Below are 16393 nucleotides of genomic sequence, written 5' to 3'. Positions count from 1 at the left end.
GCTGCTGGCGTCTCAAGCACCATCAGTTTGGCGCGGGCTGCAAAATTTGGCGAGGTTGCAAGCCTCCCTGGACACGGGGTGGGGCGGAAAATAACCTGCCTGCCTCCCCCTGGTGCCTTACCTGCGAGCACCGTCGGGCGCGGGGTGCAGACGGGGACCTTCTGCCCCCACCCCCGCCAGCCCCTGACCCAGAGGTTGCGGGACCTGGGAATCTCCGGGGGGGTTCCTGGGGCGGGCGGCGGGCGCGAAGCGGAGCCCGGGGCCGGCACCACCATGGACAGCTCACTGAGGCCGGCCCGGCCGCAGACTCCCTCCGCCCGCAGCCTCCCTCCGGCCGGCCTCCGCCGCCCGGGCCCCCGGAGCCTCCCCAGGCTCGGCCGCGGGATGCCAGCCGCGAGCACCGCCGGGCTATATATAGCAGGAGAGCAGGCTTTGCGGATTAATAACTGAGTCTTCGCCCTCAAATTTGAAAATTATTCCTTTCGGTGTCTACTGAATTCTAGGAACCAGACAGAAGATTTGGCAAAACTGCTAGCAGTTCCACACACTACTTTTTTTTTTTTTTTTTTTTTTTTTTTTTCTCGAACGCATTAAATTAAATGCATATTGTCTAAATAAACCGCGCATTGTGTCAATAGCTGAGCTGCGGACCTCCGGCCGCCTCTGGGGTGGGAGCGGCAGCTCTACTCAGCTACTCTATCATTGTTTAATAAAGGAGATTAGTGTGCGCAGATGGAGTGCCACGACACGCCTGGGTCTTGCTGATGAGGGGGAAAAAAGGGTTTTCTCCCTCTCCCGAAGGAATCTCTTCACCCAGGCAGGTTACACCGCCTCAGATATGGACTAAGGAGTTTGTCCCACCTGACAGCTAGGGGAGGAGGACAACCTTTCCGAGAGTGGGGGACAACAGAGAGCTACAGGGATAGGCTGCGGGCAAGAGCATATGCTAGAAAGTTTGTCTAAATCTGCAACCAATTGTGTTTGCCACGAGTTGCAGAACAGACTTGCTTTCAAGACCACACTGTGAGCTTTGGGAAAAAAAAAAAAAAAAAAAAAAAAAAAAAAAGCACTGGGGCTTTGCACCTCTCTTCCAGAGAGCTGCGCTCACTGCCTTTGAACCTTGCTAGATCAGGGGTTGTGCAAGTCTCAGGCGATTTCTGGTCCTCGCAGGACGGGGCCAGCAGTCGCTGTTCTGACCCTCCCTTCCCCTCCAGACTCTTGAGCAGTCAGCGAGACTTCGTTTTTGCTGAACACCATTTTTTCCACCCTGGGAAGACTGGGGAGGTTAAACTCCCTGTCTGAACCGAAGCCTTGGCCGAGTGCAACTGAGGTTATAGAAATCCGGGAGGGGAAATGACGAAAATGCTTTATTGTGAATAAAACAAGAGGGAAGAGGGAGAGGCGGAATTTCACAAAGGTGAAAGATGGCAAGTTTGCTTAGCCTGTCTCTGAGCATCGGGCTTTTGGGGAGTCATTATTTCCTTCCGTCTCTCTAAGGCTGCGATTGCAGCTCCTCCCCGGTTAGCCGAACCTGACCCACTTGGCTGCTTTTGTTTCAGAGGAAGGTTTCGCTCCTCAGGGACGTTTGGGGAGCCCGGTCTCCCACCCTCCCGCAGCCCCTGGCCCTACTCCCCGCTCGGGAATCCCGTGCCAAACCTGGAACAGGGACTTATCTTCCTAGCCAACCTCCCAGGTCAACTTCCTCGTAGGAAAGCTGATTTATGCCTGTTTATACGTATGGAAAAAGGAGTCAGAAGCCAAGCGCGGCATCCCTCCAAATTCTCATTGTCTTTGAGGCGGGAAGGGGGGAAAGAAGGACGGCAGAAAACCTAAAATGATAAGGTTTGCCTTGTCGTGGCAGGGAGGGTTTGACCAGAAAGGCAAACACGGGGTTTTGCCTCACCTCCGCCTGAAGCCTCTTCCAGGTCCGACAAAACGACCGGTCCCTCCGCTCTGGGAAAACACCCAGCCACCGCAAACGCCTCGCCTGGCGGGGAGCCCTGCTGCAAACCGAGGCCCCGGCAGGTGAAACCCAAAGAAATTCGTGCCTTGCCCTGCTCGTGCGCACGGGGCCAGTCGCGCCCGGGGGTGCCCGGCGCTGCCTTGGCACAGGTGTGGGCGCGATTCCCAGGTCCAAAGCTGTGCCAAAGCAGCGCTCTGCCAGCCTTTCCTCTCCTCTGGCCTCGTCCCCTGTCCCCCGGGGCAAGGGGAGACCCGGGGCTGGCAGGGAGCAGCGGCCGGGTTTTGGGGCGGCAGGTGCCGCAGGGTCTCGCCCGGGAGTCGCGCCCCCGCTGGGCGCGCTCCCGCCGAGGCCAGGCTCTCCAGCCGGCGGGGGGACAGGGGCTTAGAACCCCGTGGAGGGGAATTTCGCCCCGTCCCGCCATGGAGGAGGGCTCAGGCTTGCGGTGAGGCTAGGTAGCAGGAGGAGTTTGCTCACGGGTTAGGCATTTGTGTAGGTGGCAAGAGAAAAGCGCAGCGCCGCTTGTGCAGATGACAAACGGGCTTTGGCGGGGGGGCTGGGGTAGGGGGAAAGGGCACGGTATCATGGTATGATAGTAAGCCTCCTGAAAGGGCTTGGCACTGCTCAGTTCCTGCCATATTAACGAAGCCATAGATTTATTTATTTATTTTTTTTTTTCCAAGCCCACTGAGGCAGAGATGAGGCAAACCCAGCCATAGGAAGGTGGTTAGTGATGTCACAAGTTTGGTCTTTTCAATAAAAGCAATAGAGAAGGGTCTCCCTCACTATATATATTAGGAGAAGCTTCTGTTCCTCATAATAAAAAGAGCAGCAAGGGAGAAAAGCACCTGCTTTAAAACGCTTTATTTAGCACTAATCTGTTGCAGGCAGAATAAAAATTTTGCAGGGCTGGAGAAAAGAAGAGGTATTTCTTTTTTTATTTTTTTTTCTTTCTCTCTTTTTATTTTTTATTTTTATTGATTTCACTTCTTTATCATTTTTTTTCCTTTTATTAAGTATAGCACACAGTTTTGGAAGCGATTGCTGAGAAGATCAACCACTGTTGGCCAGGGTGATCTCTGAGAGGCACAGAGGGCTGTAACTCAAGGAAAAGGTGAAGTAATAAATTGTGAAGAAACTTCAGTATTCCAAGTTTACAAAGGTTATTTATTTTTCCTGAGTCTGTAAGGGTATTTTTTTTTTAATTTCTGGAGGAAAGGAAATTCTAAAAATATTTGATGGACGTTTTACCATTAACACCAGCAATAGACCTATGAGTGGGGGGGAGGCTGTTTTCAGGGGATGTCACAATTATTTTTAATTAGTCGAAAGGGGAGCGTAAATCAAAGAAGCCTATTAGCTATACATTCTAATTTATAGCCTACCATGTGTTCAGGGAATTTATTTACAGCATAAACGATTTAATGTTTTCAGCATGATTTCTATTTCAGCTCTCACGTTTTCGGTTTTATTTGCCTGTGTGGTATGAAATTTGGCTGAGGAGCTGGACTTTTTTCATTGTGGCAGCAAGTGCCGTTTAACGCCAGATAACTTACAGGTACAAAAACGGATTGATGCGCCCAAGCTTTCTCCAGAAAACCTTCCTCAATACGCGGAGAGGCTGAGAAGGAGCCACCACCCGGCACGCCTCAGCGTCCTATTGAAAACTGGGAGGGAGCTGGGGGAGTTTTGCTGTACATCAGGCTGGCGGGGGACAGAAACAAACCACCCCCCCGCGCCTGCCGGCGGCGGGGTGCGCAGCGGAGCCCCGCGGGGTGTACGCGGCCGCGGAGGGGCGAGGGGGCCCGGCGGGATGCTACGGAGTCGGCAGCTCCAGGTGCTTGGGTTGGTGCTGCCCGCCTGAGCACGCCACGGGGAGAGCCCGGCCCCTGCCGTCAAAGTGTTTTTCAGATGGGTTCGCAAACGGTCTCCCTTTGGAGGAGCAGTCGGGGGATGGAGCGGGGGGGATGCACATACCACCCCGGCTTTTTTCTCTTCAGAAGAGCCGGAGGCGGTTTCTTGCGCCCGTAGGCTCTGTCGTGGGGCGGGTGGTGTCACCTTTGGTTTTACACAAGTGTCTTCCTGAGATCGGAAATGGGGAGGGGGGCGGACCCCGGCGGGGCGTACCGGGATGGCCCCTTTCCCGCACCCGCACGGCAGCGCAACCTGCCGCAGGCGTTTGCAGCGCCCTGGCCAGACTGACTTCCACGGAGGGAGAGGCAGAAGGCGAAAGAGGGAGAGGAGGAGAAAACTTTCCACTAATCTACTTTTTTGGCCAGGAGCGCTTGTGTTCATAGACGGCGAGTCCTTCCCCCAGCCCTCCCCCTTCGCCCCCCCTTCGCTTTACTAGCTTACAATTAACATCATTAGGCATCAGCCCTCCAGCTAATAGGTGAACTGCGACGAAAAACGGTAGGTGTGTGAAAGGAAAGGCGGTGGGGATCCCAGGCTAGGGTTTTGGGGCTTGGTCTGAAAACTGCCCCGCTGATGGGGGATCGCCCTCTCCCCTCCGCCGCGGCAGGGGAGGCGCTGACCTAGGGGTAAAGACGGAGAGGGAGAGTGAGGACCCCGGCTGCAGAAGATGCGGAGAGCTTGGACGGAGTCCGCAGGGTCTGCTGCGTGCATGTGCTGTCGGGTGTTTCCCTTTCTTCGCTCCTTTTTGATTCTGGTCCCGAGAAGCTCTTGATTTCTAGTCTTTTTGGCTGCGGGTATCCCGCCAGGGCTCTCGGTCTCTCCGCACATGTTCCTAGGGCGCCATCTCTTTGCAAAAAGCCTCCGTCCTCCCGCAGGTCTCCCAGAGGCTGCTCCGGGGCGTGTGAACATCGCAGGCTGCAGTGCGATCCAACCTGCGGAGCCCAGCATGAGCCCCAGCCCCCGCGAGTCCCCGGGACACCGCTCCTGGTAGAGGAACTCTCGGGCTCCGCAGCCGGGCAACGCTTTTTGCTCGAGGTCACTTGCCCTGGCTCAGCGTGGCCCCAGCTTTTCGTGAGGAAAGGACGTGAACCTGACTTTTGCAGAGGTATATTTAGAGAGGGATGGATAGATGCCTTTCCTCCCGCTCGAATCCGCGTGTGAGTGCGCGCGTGTGTGTTTACACGGAGGTTAGCTGAGCTGCTGTAGGGAATCTTTCCTTATCTGAAAGGAGCGCTGCTCTTGAAGCAGAAAGCCCTGGGACAGCTGCTTTCCAGTCTAGAACTGAACACGACTGAGGGAAGCAAACAGATGCGCTCCTCAGCCCGATTCAAATACGAGCTAGATCTTTTTTTTTATTCTTTTTTTTTTTTTTTTTTTTCCTCAACAAATATTAAGAGGGATCTTGCCTCCGGGCAGCGAGAGACAGAGAGAGGGAGGGAGGAAGAGAGCAGCAGACAGCAAGGAAGGGAGAGACGAAGCAAAGTTTGGAAGAAGAGAGCTACTGTCGAGAGTTGAGAAATTTTGTTTTTCCTTCGCAGCCTGGGAGTTGGGAGAGCCGACAGCAAGGGACCGTTTGGGGACGGAGCTGGCGCATGTGTCTTTCGGGACTGACCCTCCTTTCCTTGCAGGTTTTAGGACCCGGAGGATACAATGTTCACTAAACTCTTCCAGCAGTGGAGTTTCGCAGTGTTCCTGCTGAGTTACTCCGTGCCCTCCTGCGGGAGATCAGTGGAGGGGATCAGCCGCCGACTGTGAGTTTCTCTGGGGTTTTGTCTCGCTTCGGTCACAGTGAGGGTGGGCAGGGGGCCGGGGGACAGCAGCCTCCAGCAGCGCTGCAGCGGGAGGCTCCGCGTTAGCTGCCCCAGGTGCTCCCCCACGGGTTTGCTGTGAGCTACGGGCAGAAGGTGTTCGGAACAGGGAACGGGAAAGCTTCTGCCCTTACAAAACACTTAGGAAGGCAATGTTGGAACTGAGAGGCTCTTCTTCCATGGGGAACAGCCGTGCAGCTGCAGTTTTAGCATGCGCTGTTGTCTATGCACCTTTCTGCACCCTGGAAGGTGCCTGGGAGCATCCCGTTCCACCAAACTTCTGAGGGTTACACCAAGTACTGCGTGCTTCTCTGGCACGGGCGTACAGCCAGTATTGATAAGGGAGGGGAAAACACACAGCAGTTGGGGCCATCACGAAACTGAGGCAATGAACAATTGCTTTGGATTTCTGGCACCTCAGCATTTATTTTATTTTATTTTATTTTATTTTATTTTATTTTATTTTATTTTTCTGAAAGGAGAGCAGTATCTGACTCAGAGGCAGAAGCATATTTTTGACAAATGCTAATGTAACTTAAGAGATTCTATCCCGGAAATGACCCTTTTGCTTCTTCCAAAATAATCACCATAGCTCATACAAGTGTCCCCTAGGCAAAGTGCAGTAGAGAAACCACTGGGCTGATGCAGGAGGAATTGTCTAACACATGTAGCTAGTTCACTGGCTCTTACTGGACTTGCATCAGATTTTCTAAGGAAGAAACTCTTTGGTCATACTGTGGAGGGCTGTCAGGTTAGAAAATCCAGTCACAACATACAGGGAAACATGACACAGCAAACTTAATATCAAATGGATTTCAATGTAACTGTTCTGTTACATGCATAAGGACAAGATTTACAAATACCACTTCCTCTGCCATTTAAACAACAAAAAATATCCCCCAGGTGAAGTGACTTCAGACACACCTAAACTTTGGCACCAAGCAGACAGCTGCTATGAATCTCCTACAGCAAATTTTGTAGAACATTGTATTACTGATAATGTTACAGTGTGTTCTTCCAAGCCTATTAGTGCTTAGCTTTTTTGTATGCCTGAAAGCTACTGTTGAGATATTTCCTACATTTTATACCATTTTCTTTGGCTATACAGAGGATCCAAACTTCAGTTTCATAAACAAAAAATTAAAATAATTGAAGTACAGTCAAATGCTGTACTTCCTTGGCTAAGAAACTGTACTGGATCCAAGCCAAATTTGTTAAAAAAGAAATGCTTAGAAATAATCTTTTTTCTTTTTGAAGTTAGCATTGTTGTAACACTTGTTTTTAAAGGTCAGGATTAGAGTTTTTCCCAACATCCCCATTCCATCCTGACTGGGTGAAAAAAAAGTGGAAGCTAAACAGCTGAAATGTATTTCCCAGCTCCCTCTTTGCTATGGCATGTAAAACACACACAAGAAACCAGTTAGCTGTCAGTTAGTGGCATGCACGTAGTTTTGTTTGTGGGTACAACACAAACACAGACACCACACTCAAACATGTGTCCTGTTTTAATACCACCACAAACCATTCCTAGAGTTAATGGTTAATAACTCACTTAAGCCTAGAGATATTTTTTTCTCTCAAAGGCTTAAACCAGTAATGGATGAAAATACTAAGGCACATTATTATAGCCATGCAAAAATAATCAAAATGACATAGGCCTAGTGCTACAGACTTTACTAAGGCAAATCTCCCAAGGAAAGCAATAGCAAATTGTCCCAAGAAAAGATTTCCAGACATATTATTTGTTACACAAATGTTTTACTGACTAGAGAACTTCTGAGAAACCCTGTAATGCCTCAAAGTGAAATTAGATATTTTTATCAGCATGCCCAGACACTGTAGCACTGTGTCCCCAGATCTGTAGAAAATATTTTTCCTAACCCTGAGATAGGTTGAGCAGCTTTCACTTCCTTTGGAGCCAGTGGCAAGGGCACTCAGTCTTGCAAAACCCAGACAGAGAGCTGACAGTCCTTTCTCTCCTTTCTCCTATTCTGCTGATCAGACCCAACATGAATAGTCAAGGATAATAACAATTAAATAAGAGCAATTCTGAGGCAGCAAGTTGTTGCTTGAAGAATGTTGCTTCTCAATGACGCTAGTTATCTAGTGAAAAAAAAAAAAGAAGAATTTGCCTGAAAAGAACAGCTTATCTGGAAGTACATGCTTAATATCTGAATGGGTTTCTACTGTTCTCCCAGTAATCAGACATTAAGTCTCATATGCACATAGTGTACTTGGATACAGCAATTAGTTTGAGCACTCTGGTCAAATACATACCATCACCAACCTTCTCTCAAAAGTACCCACCACAAGTTAGCTTGGGATTTGCTGCATTTGGTTTGGGGTCAGACTCTTTTTCCTTGAATGAGGTGCATTTATAGAAGGATGGAAGGGACCTCTAGTGGGTCATCTTAATGCTAACAGCCTTTTTTATTATTATTATTTTTCTTTTTTAACATATCATTCCCAATATGTGAACACAATCATTTCTGTTTCCATTGCCTTCCTACTCTGTGTGTGGGGGTGAGACATTGTTGATATCTGCAGTAGCACTTCTTATATCAGCTTTCTTGGGCAAGTATTTTCCCCTGATTTACAAGCATAGTAGTTGTTTGAGTAACATAAGGGAAGGAGGCAGAAGGTCAAAGAGATATGTATCTACCACAGCTTCTTCATTTTAGGGAGATTTTTGATCTAGAGCATACAAAGGAAATTGGTAGGCAAAATGTAATCCTTCAGCCTGACTGAGTAATAGAAGTCATGTGAAATGTAACACTACGTTACGTTATACAATCATCTGGAATAGCAGAATGTTATTTGGGGCCAGACCTGATGCTAAATATCATAGACATTTAAACAGAAACCCACCGTCTTTGGCACAGTGACCTATCACACGTTTATCCCTGCATTATTTTGGAAATGCATACTCTCACAAGATGTAGATCTCATAATGCTGTTTGACTGTCTTGTGTGTACTGGAACCAAATCTTTAGGTTTCAGCCCTGTAAAATGGAATAGCTTTTCAATCAAGAGTACTTTAATAACAGGCTTTGGAGATTCAAGATTTTGTCACAGTGGGTAAATTGACCAAATACACATTACAGGATTAAGGCAGCTTTAGGTTGTCTGTGATAAAAGGAATTATCCTTTAGTTACAACTGGCAGTAGGAAAGCTTTGCTCATCACATGAGACATACTGTTTTAGACTCAGTAGAGCACTAAGATTCTCTATACTTCTTACAGACTAGAAAAATGAAAGGAAAACTGCATTTCACATGCAAAAAGCCCTGGGAAAATAGTTTACTGAAGCTAGGAAAGTAACGTGAACCACAATGGACAACTTGACAAACAGCACAGGAGTTTGCCACTCAGAGGAGTTGAAGGTTCTAGTTTTATTAGCACACTTGCAAATCAGATTGACTTTAATGAGAAGGTTGTTAGAGATGGCTATTGGAGAGCTGCACTGGTCAAAATAATTCTCCCGGGGGGGATCTTGAGCTTGAGTTAAAGGTCACAGCTGCACTGAAGAGAATGAAACAATATGGGTTCAGTTCAGTATTATCATATTGCATGTTTACTTAGAGACATGAGTTGAAGGGCATAAAATACATGTCCTAAGGCCTGAAGTCATCCAAAACTCATCTGATTATGGGACACGTAAAACATCATAGACAATGTTTGGCCAAACATGTGCTCACAAACCTGAGTATACCTAGGCCTGGTTTTGGGCAAGTATACATTCTTGTCCTAACTGAAACCAGGACACTGCTGCATCATTTCATGCAAAAACAACAGTCATCTGTTAGTCTTACAGTGGGATGAAAGAAAGCTGGTGTTTGAATTTTATATTGAGCAATAGAGATGTAGTATCACTTGAACTAACCAGTTGGACCCAATACAAATTGCAGATTTACAAAGACAAATAGTGAAGGGGATGCTCTTAAACCAATGCTACATAAAGTTGCCAATCTCAAATAACTTTATTGTTGATCAAATCACAAATCTCAAGTGTTTGGCTGAAGGGACTGATAAAGATAAATTACAGAACACTTCCAGTAATTTAGCACACTATCTTTGTCCACCACATTTAGAAACCTTGCAGGATAATTAGGGAAAGGATGGAAGGAAGGAATAGTCACAGTTATGTCTTCTCCTGTTTCACCCACATTGAGAAACAACTCTGTATCCACTAGCTGACCAAATGGTTATACGACAGGCAAGGCAGTGAATTCATTTTCTTTGGCCAGTACAAGCCCAGTCACATGCAGTACCCTGATGCAAGATGAGAGGATACGTCGCCAATCTCAGCACACTGAAGTAGGGCAACCAGAAGGATAAACTGTATTATAGCATTCATGGGAACATAACTAAAATCCCAGCCTGTGCTCTTTCTGTTGTTCACAGTGCAGCTGTGCGTCTATCCCACACCAAGGAAAAAGCATGTATTTTCTCACAGTTCTTTATTATCCAGGTGCCACTTGGATCTTCTTTCCTCAGATATTTCATACTTTTTTTTTGCCAGTACATCTCTGAAAGACATATCTATCTCCTCATTCCTCAAAAATTAGAAAGAGGTTAGCGAACCATAATATCATGAACTTTAAAAGAGTATCAGAGACCCACACAAAAAAAGCAGAACACTGTGGAAGATGATCCAGTGAAGAAGGCTCATGTAAAATGCAGAGAGCACGGAAGCCAAGAAGTTCATATTGGCCCCAGAAGTTCACACTTTAAAGGAACACCAGGAAGGCATCTAAAGCCATAATTAGACACAAGTGGCTAAGCAGTAAAGTCAACAGGAGTGGCTGATGCTCATGCTGCTGCTGTTGCACAAGCTGCCTCTCCAGATAGCTCATTAAGAATTGAAGTGCCTATGCTTTAGGCACCCAAATCTGACCATTTTTCCATTACGCTCCTGCAATTGCACATATTTAAATTTAGAACTGAAATGCATTTTTATGCATTTATTTATATTTTCAAAGTACATGACTGAGCAGAATAAAATTATTAGAATGATGCTGTATAAACACTGCTTCCAGCTTCAGTACTTGTTATTCCTTCTCTTGCCCAACTGCAGTGCTCCATTACCTGACCTCTTGATTTTCATATATTTCACAACTGTCTTCCTGGTTTTACTGCCCGAAGTGTGATGTATTCAGAGTTTTAATGCTCCTCTAGAATAAAGCAGTGACTAATCCAACTTCAGGTCCACTGGTCTGTGATCGATCAGATGAGAATTACTACCAGCTTAGGTCTTTTCCTTCTCTGTAGAGAGCAGTTACTCAGATGCTGGACTTGCTCACATGATCTGACTTAACTGGGTGTCTCCAAGCCTGAGAGCTGGTACAGGCAGTCACTGCCAGAGGAGAGAGGAGCTTTGTGAAGCAGTGGGCAATAACCATATCCTAAATGTCTCTTTCCCCTCTGTTCTTCTCTTTCTTTAGCAAACGGGCTGTATCAGAGCACCAGCTACTGCATGACAAGGGCAAGTCAATCCAAGATCTACGAAGAAGAATATTCCTTCAAAATTTAATTGAAGGTGTCAACACTGCAGAAATCCGTGCAACTTCAGAGGTTTCACCTAACCCTAAGCCTGCTACAAACACAAAGAACTACCCTGTCCGATTTGGCAGTGAAGATGAGGGCAGATACCTAACTCAGGAGACAAATAAATCACAGACCTACAAGGAACAACCCCTGAAGGTATCAGGGAAGAAAAAGAAAGCAAAGCCTGGAAAACGTAAGGAACAAGAGAAGAAAAAGAGGCGAGCCCGCTCTGCTTGGCTAAATTCTGACATGTATGGAAGCAGCATGACTGAGAGTCCACTCTTGGACAACTCTGTTACTACACATAATCATATTTTAAGGTAATTCTACTACATCCTTTCCACAGGCATAACATGTATTTACTGAAATTGTTATCTTTCTGTGCATGAGGTCAAGGCATTGTTTAAGTCTGGAGTAGTAGCACATCTTTTTGGCTATAGCTGGGCAGTGGCTTTTCCAGCAGTGCACTGTCTCAAGGTGCTTTCTGGCAGTAAGTACCCTGTCCACTTTGCACTGGCAAATCTGCACCCAGAAAAGCAACCTTCTCACTTCTGGCCAGAAAGCCACTATTACAAGAGTATATACCCCAAAGAGTCTTCCCTTGCTATGACAAACAACTCTAGTAAACTGCTTGCTTATTGCCAAAACAAGCTTCCCAAAACGGTGTAGCAAGAGAAGTTTTTCTGATAAAAGAAAGCACATCATAGCCATTAAAATTCCCTATTCTACTTTAACTGTAGTGTCTCTCTCTTCAGATCTTGGTCCCACACTCAGGCCTCAGCAGATTGAAAGCTTTGAGTATTATTTAAGGCTCTGCATCTATAAAATGGTGAAGTTTTCTTTCCTCCCTCTCAACGCCTCCCCTTTTTGGCAACTTTCCTACCCTTACTTTACAGTTTTTCATTTTACTGTTTAACCTTAGGGGAGAACATGGAAAATTTCTCTCTTAGTAATATCTGCAAACAACACGGACCAGCCTTTTGCCATAAAATTTTCCCTGCCATTAGGACTTTTTAATTCAGCTCTATCCTTTTGCCAGCTCGTGAAACAATTACGTTGCTGCTCAAAAATGTTGAGCATTGCTTTTGGAGAGAGACGTGCTTTCCTCACGTATGACAATGAAGGGTTTTCAAGGAAGAGGCAAGCTGAAGACTTAAGTGGAGGTGCCCCAAGCGACTCATCCACTTGCAGTCATCTTGGTTTGAATGGAGGTCAGCACACTTGCAGGCAAATCCAAGCAGTCCTCTCCACAGTTAGTTCTCCTCAAATGTTAGTATTTTCAACAGTTAAAAAAAAAAAACAAACAAAACAAAAAACAAAAAACACTTTTCTGTCCTCCTCCCCATCTGCTTTGGCAGCATAAGATACAATAGAAGTGCCACTTGCTCACAGTATGTCCCTTAGAAAGGAATGCAAGCTGTGGGACTTACTAAAATTCAGTCTTTTGTTAAGCTTTACAGGGCACAGTGTGCAGTGTACTCCATTGCCTCAACTTTTGCTGGCATCTACAAAAGCTACTGGTGTCCAGAGCTAGGCATTCATCATCCCTGACCATAAAGCATTTAGCACGTCTGTAAGAGTCAGTAGTGGGGTAAGAAAGGATGGTTTTGATCCAGTGACCTAGGAAAAGCACACTCTGGTAGTCCTGTCATGAGATGCCTGAAGTTGCAACAGCTCTTAAGGAACTGCAGTGTCAGCAGTGTCTTTAGCACATAGAAATCTTGTATGTAGGAAAAAAATATCCAAGGGCATTTTCACTGTTTCTTTGGTTGTCTATCCAAAGGGAGCTGTAAAAGAATGACAGATACAATCCTGTTTATTGTCTGAATGTAGCTTTTCTGTTTCAAGTATGGTTGGATGGCTGAAGGTTGTCAGCTTCACCTTGGAAGTCCTGAATTAGTTTTACCTTCCTGATATTATTCCCCAAGATGCAGTATTACACCAGGGGCAGAAACATAACAGATTCCTATAGAGGCCCTATATTGTACAGATTTGGCTGAAGAAAATTAAGCAAAGAGAAGCCCTGAAACAAGAAAACAAAATTCCTCCCTTAAAAGGACAGAACATAATATGATGGTTCCACTCTGTTATTGCATTAAGTTGCAATTATCCCAGTGGGCTGACAAAAGATACTATTTCTAAACTTCAAAGCAAGACTAACTCCATGCCATGTACCTTAGATAGCAGAAGTCAGGTTCAAAGTAGTTTCCTATGCTGTTATTGGCACATAGTGGGCAAGCGCATTTTAGATGGAGAGATGAATGTGTCTTGGTGAGGTTTATTCCTCACCTACATCAAGCTAAATCAGGGACTTTATCTGTTGGTGGGAGACAAGGAAGGCATATGCAGACAGGATATCCATATGCTACATCACTAGAAGCTGCTTTTGTAGCATCTCTAAGGCTTGCTGAAGCTTAGGAGAAGCATCACTACTTGGCAGTGAAGAAATAGCTGTGCATAATGCAGTAGCCTGCTTTTCACTGTATCTCTGTGCTTCCTTTCTGCTCAACAGGCTGAACGAAAATCCACATGCCAATTCCCTCTGCCCAAACTCAATCCCAAAATTTTGGGTTTAGATCTGAAAAAAAAAAAAAAAAAAAAAAAAAAAAAAAAAGACAAGAAATGACCTGCACATCTTTTGAATTATTACAAGCAGTATCTCATAAAGTAGCCAATCCTGCAAAATCAGAGACCAAATCACAGAAAGCATCTTGCATGTACTCATTAGTATGGAGACCATTGTCAAGATGTGGCTTGGCTTAAACTCTACAGCAAAGAGTAAAATCCAAGCCAGAGTGAAAATATCACCATCTTAAAAACAGGCCTACATAGTTCAGACACACATATACAGTCATGCTCTATGAATTGTGTGTCATTCTTATGCTGTAGCCTGAATACACCCTAATATTACCCTAGTTAATTATTATGGAGCTTCATGGTAACATTTCCATTCCAGGCACTTAAAAATTCTTTCTCATGGACATTCCAGCTATATTCCCATTCCAATTCAATTAAACTGTTATTACCTAATTTCCTAAGAAACTGTTCAAATAAGTAAACTCCCTAATGCTAAATGTAGTCTAACTTTCAATGTGCACATACAAAAAAAAATTCTAACTCTCAAGGATTTGTTTTTTTGTGCGTGTCTCACGCCCACACACGTCTGCCATGTAGAACACTACCCACAGCTTTGGTGATCCGTCCAGCAGCAGAGCAATCACACTCCATCCTATAGCTTTGCATTCCACCCTATAACTGTTTCCCAGGGAACTGAAATGCATTACAGAAATGTGCTGTTCACAGCAGCAGAAGGGAAAAAAGCCCAACCCTTCAGCATTTCCTGCAGTACTGCTAAGAAATAACTTTAAATAATACTGTAGTGCAAGTTCTACACGTCGGATAGAAGCAGGCTCTGCTTTTGTTCTCCCAAGCTCACAAAGGGAGGATTACAGAAATCATAAAAGCACACCAGTGTCCCTTAGAAAGTTCTCAAATCTTAGGGCTGTGTATGACCAAACTCTGAATGTTTCAGCTCTGACTGAATGCAACAGGAATCAGAGCTTAACATGAGATGCTCATTTTCTTTCTGGTCCGAGTTATTTGGCTTACAAAGGGAGAGTTTCAGGAATATATTCTCTGCATTTATTCATATACTTAAAGAGAGACACCATCAAGGATCTGTTCACCTGAGCAGACTTTAATGAAGTAAAACTCATAGACATGACAGTATAGAAATACACACCTTTAAGATAAACAGCCCCTTGCCTAACAGGTGGCCTATCCATAGACAAAGACAGATTTGGTCAAGATAGACTAAATAATCTCATGGGACAGTTCTAATAAAAAGCCAGGCATTGCACCCAAACAGTTAACACAATAAGGACATGATTGCCAGAGTGTTCAAAAAGGACTTGCTTTTTTTTATCTTCAAATCAAATTTCTCATTTCTCCAAATATGTTTTGTTGTTGTTTTGGTTTTGTTTTTTGTTTGGTTGTTTTTTTTTTTTTTTTCCTTTCAGTGTTTGGCATATTTATTACAGGTTGATAATTTTTTTTTCTACCCATAGCTCTCAGGAATCTTCTTGTGTAAGGCCCTAAGAAAACTAAAGCTCCTTCCTATTTGTCTGAAAGTACAACAAAGTGGAATAGATGGTCTCATTTTCATGATAAATTGCAGGTCTTCATACTGCCAGCTGCACTACACTGAAGGAAATAGAGATTTTTGAAATGATGTACAATACTGTAATACTATTAAACAGGTCTTACTAGTGCAAATATTTACTAGCAAGACACATCCATTATAGTTTGTGGAACTCTTGCTGTTAATTTTGAGTCTATGTATTTGAAGTGAAAGTTAATGTTTTCCATTTTTTTTATTCTTTTTTTTTTTTTTTTTTTTTTTTTTTCTCCACAGGAGGCGCTGATATTTTCAGCAAGACATCTTTGGAAGACATATTGCAGTATTCTGTAATAGTGAACATATGGGAAGTATTAAAATATTTATTACCTGTAAATATTGTAAATGCTCAGAATAAAACTTTTTTCCCCCATTGCTCTCTGAAACTGCACATTTGGTTATTGTGAACTTTTTTTTTTTTTTTTTTGCTAATGCTAAGACAATTATTATTGTCACATTTACCATAATTTATTTTGTTGACTGGTGTATTTATTTTGTGAACGTATCTTGGTGCTGCTGACTTTCTATATTTTTTGTAACATAATGCACTTTAGATATACATATCGAGTACATGGATAACTGACAAAAAATATTCCTGTTTTGTGGTTGACTTCAATGAATGCCTACACACAATTGTTCAAACTGATTTTCCTTTGTGCGTGTATAATAGCAGTATTTCAAAATTTGTAAAGAATGTCTAATAAAATATAATCTAATTAAACCATGACTCAAAAGGAGAAATGTGTCCTTGAGGAATTTCAAGAGCAGGAACATCACTTTTTTGCTTTACTACATTTGAAAATTGTTTTAAATGTAATGTGTTTACATTGGTTCAAGCTCCCACGTTTTCACATTAGCTTTTACTTAAAAATCACTCAGAACATATTTTGTTCCAGAGCTCTATTTCAAGTGAGCTGACTTGCTGAACAACCTGGGGGCACAGCCATGTAGCTCGGACCCCACTACAGGGAAAGCACAATTCCCAAC

General features: G+C 44.5%; 1 protein-coding gene across 3 annotated transcripts; it reads left to right on the top strand.

Moving 5' to 3' along the window:
* Positions 1-2404: 2404 nt before the first annotated feature.
* Positions 2405-16061, top strand: PTHLH (parathyroid hormone like hormone; the record flags this gene model as incomplete). 3 transcript variants are annotated; one of them, XM_082751708.1, is made up of 4 exons in its annotated part: positions 2405-3074; positions 5503-5625; positions 11127-11549; positions 15644-16061. In XM_082751708.1, exons 2-4 carry the CDS (start codon positions 5525-5527, stop codon positions 15651-15653), a joined length of 534 nt encoding a protein of 177 aa, XP_082607834.1. In that variant the 5' UTR covers positions 2405-3074; positions 5503-5524. The 3 variants fall into 3 exon arrangements, with proteins under 3 accessions (XP_082607834.1, XP_082607833.1, XP_082607835.1); XM_082751707.1 differs by lacking the exon at positions 2405-3074 and adding an exon at positions 4275-4372; XM_082751709.1 differs by lacking the exons at positions 2405-3074; positions 15644-16061 and adding an exon at positions 4275-4372 and having other exon boundaries at positions 11127-11553.
* Positions 16062-16393: the final 332 nt, after the last annotated feature.

Source organism: Aythya marila (assembly GCF_965140915.1).
Source record: "Aythya marila genome assembly, chromosome: 1".
NCBI classification, from domain to species: Eukaryota; Metazoa; Chordata; class Aves; order Anseriformes; family Anatidae; genus Aythya; species Aythya marila.
This window is presented reverse-complemented; position numbering and strand designations above follow the sequence as displayed.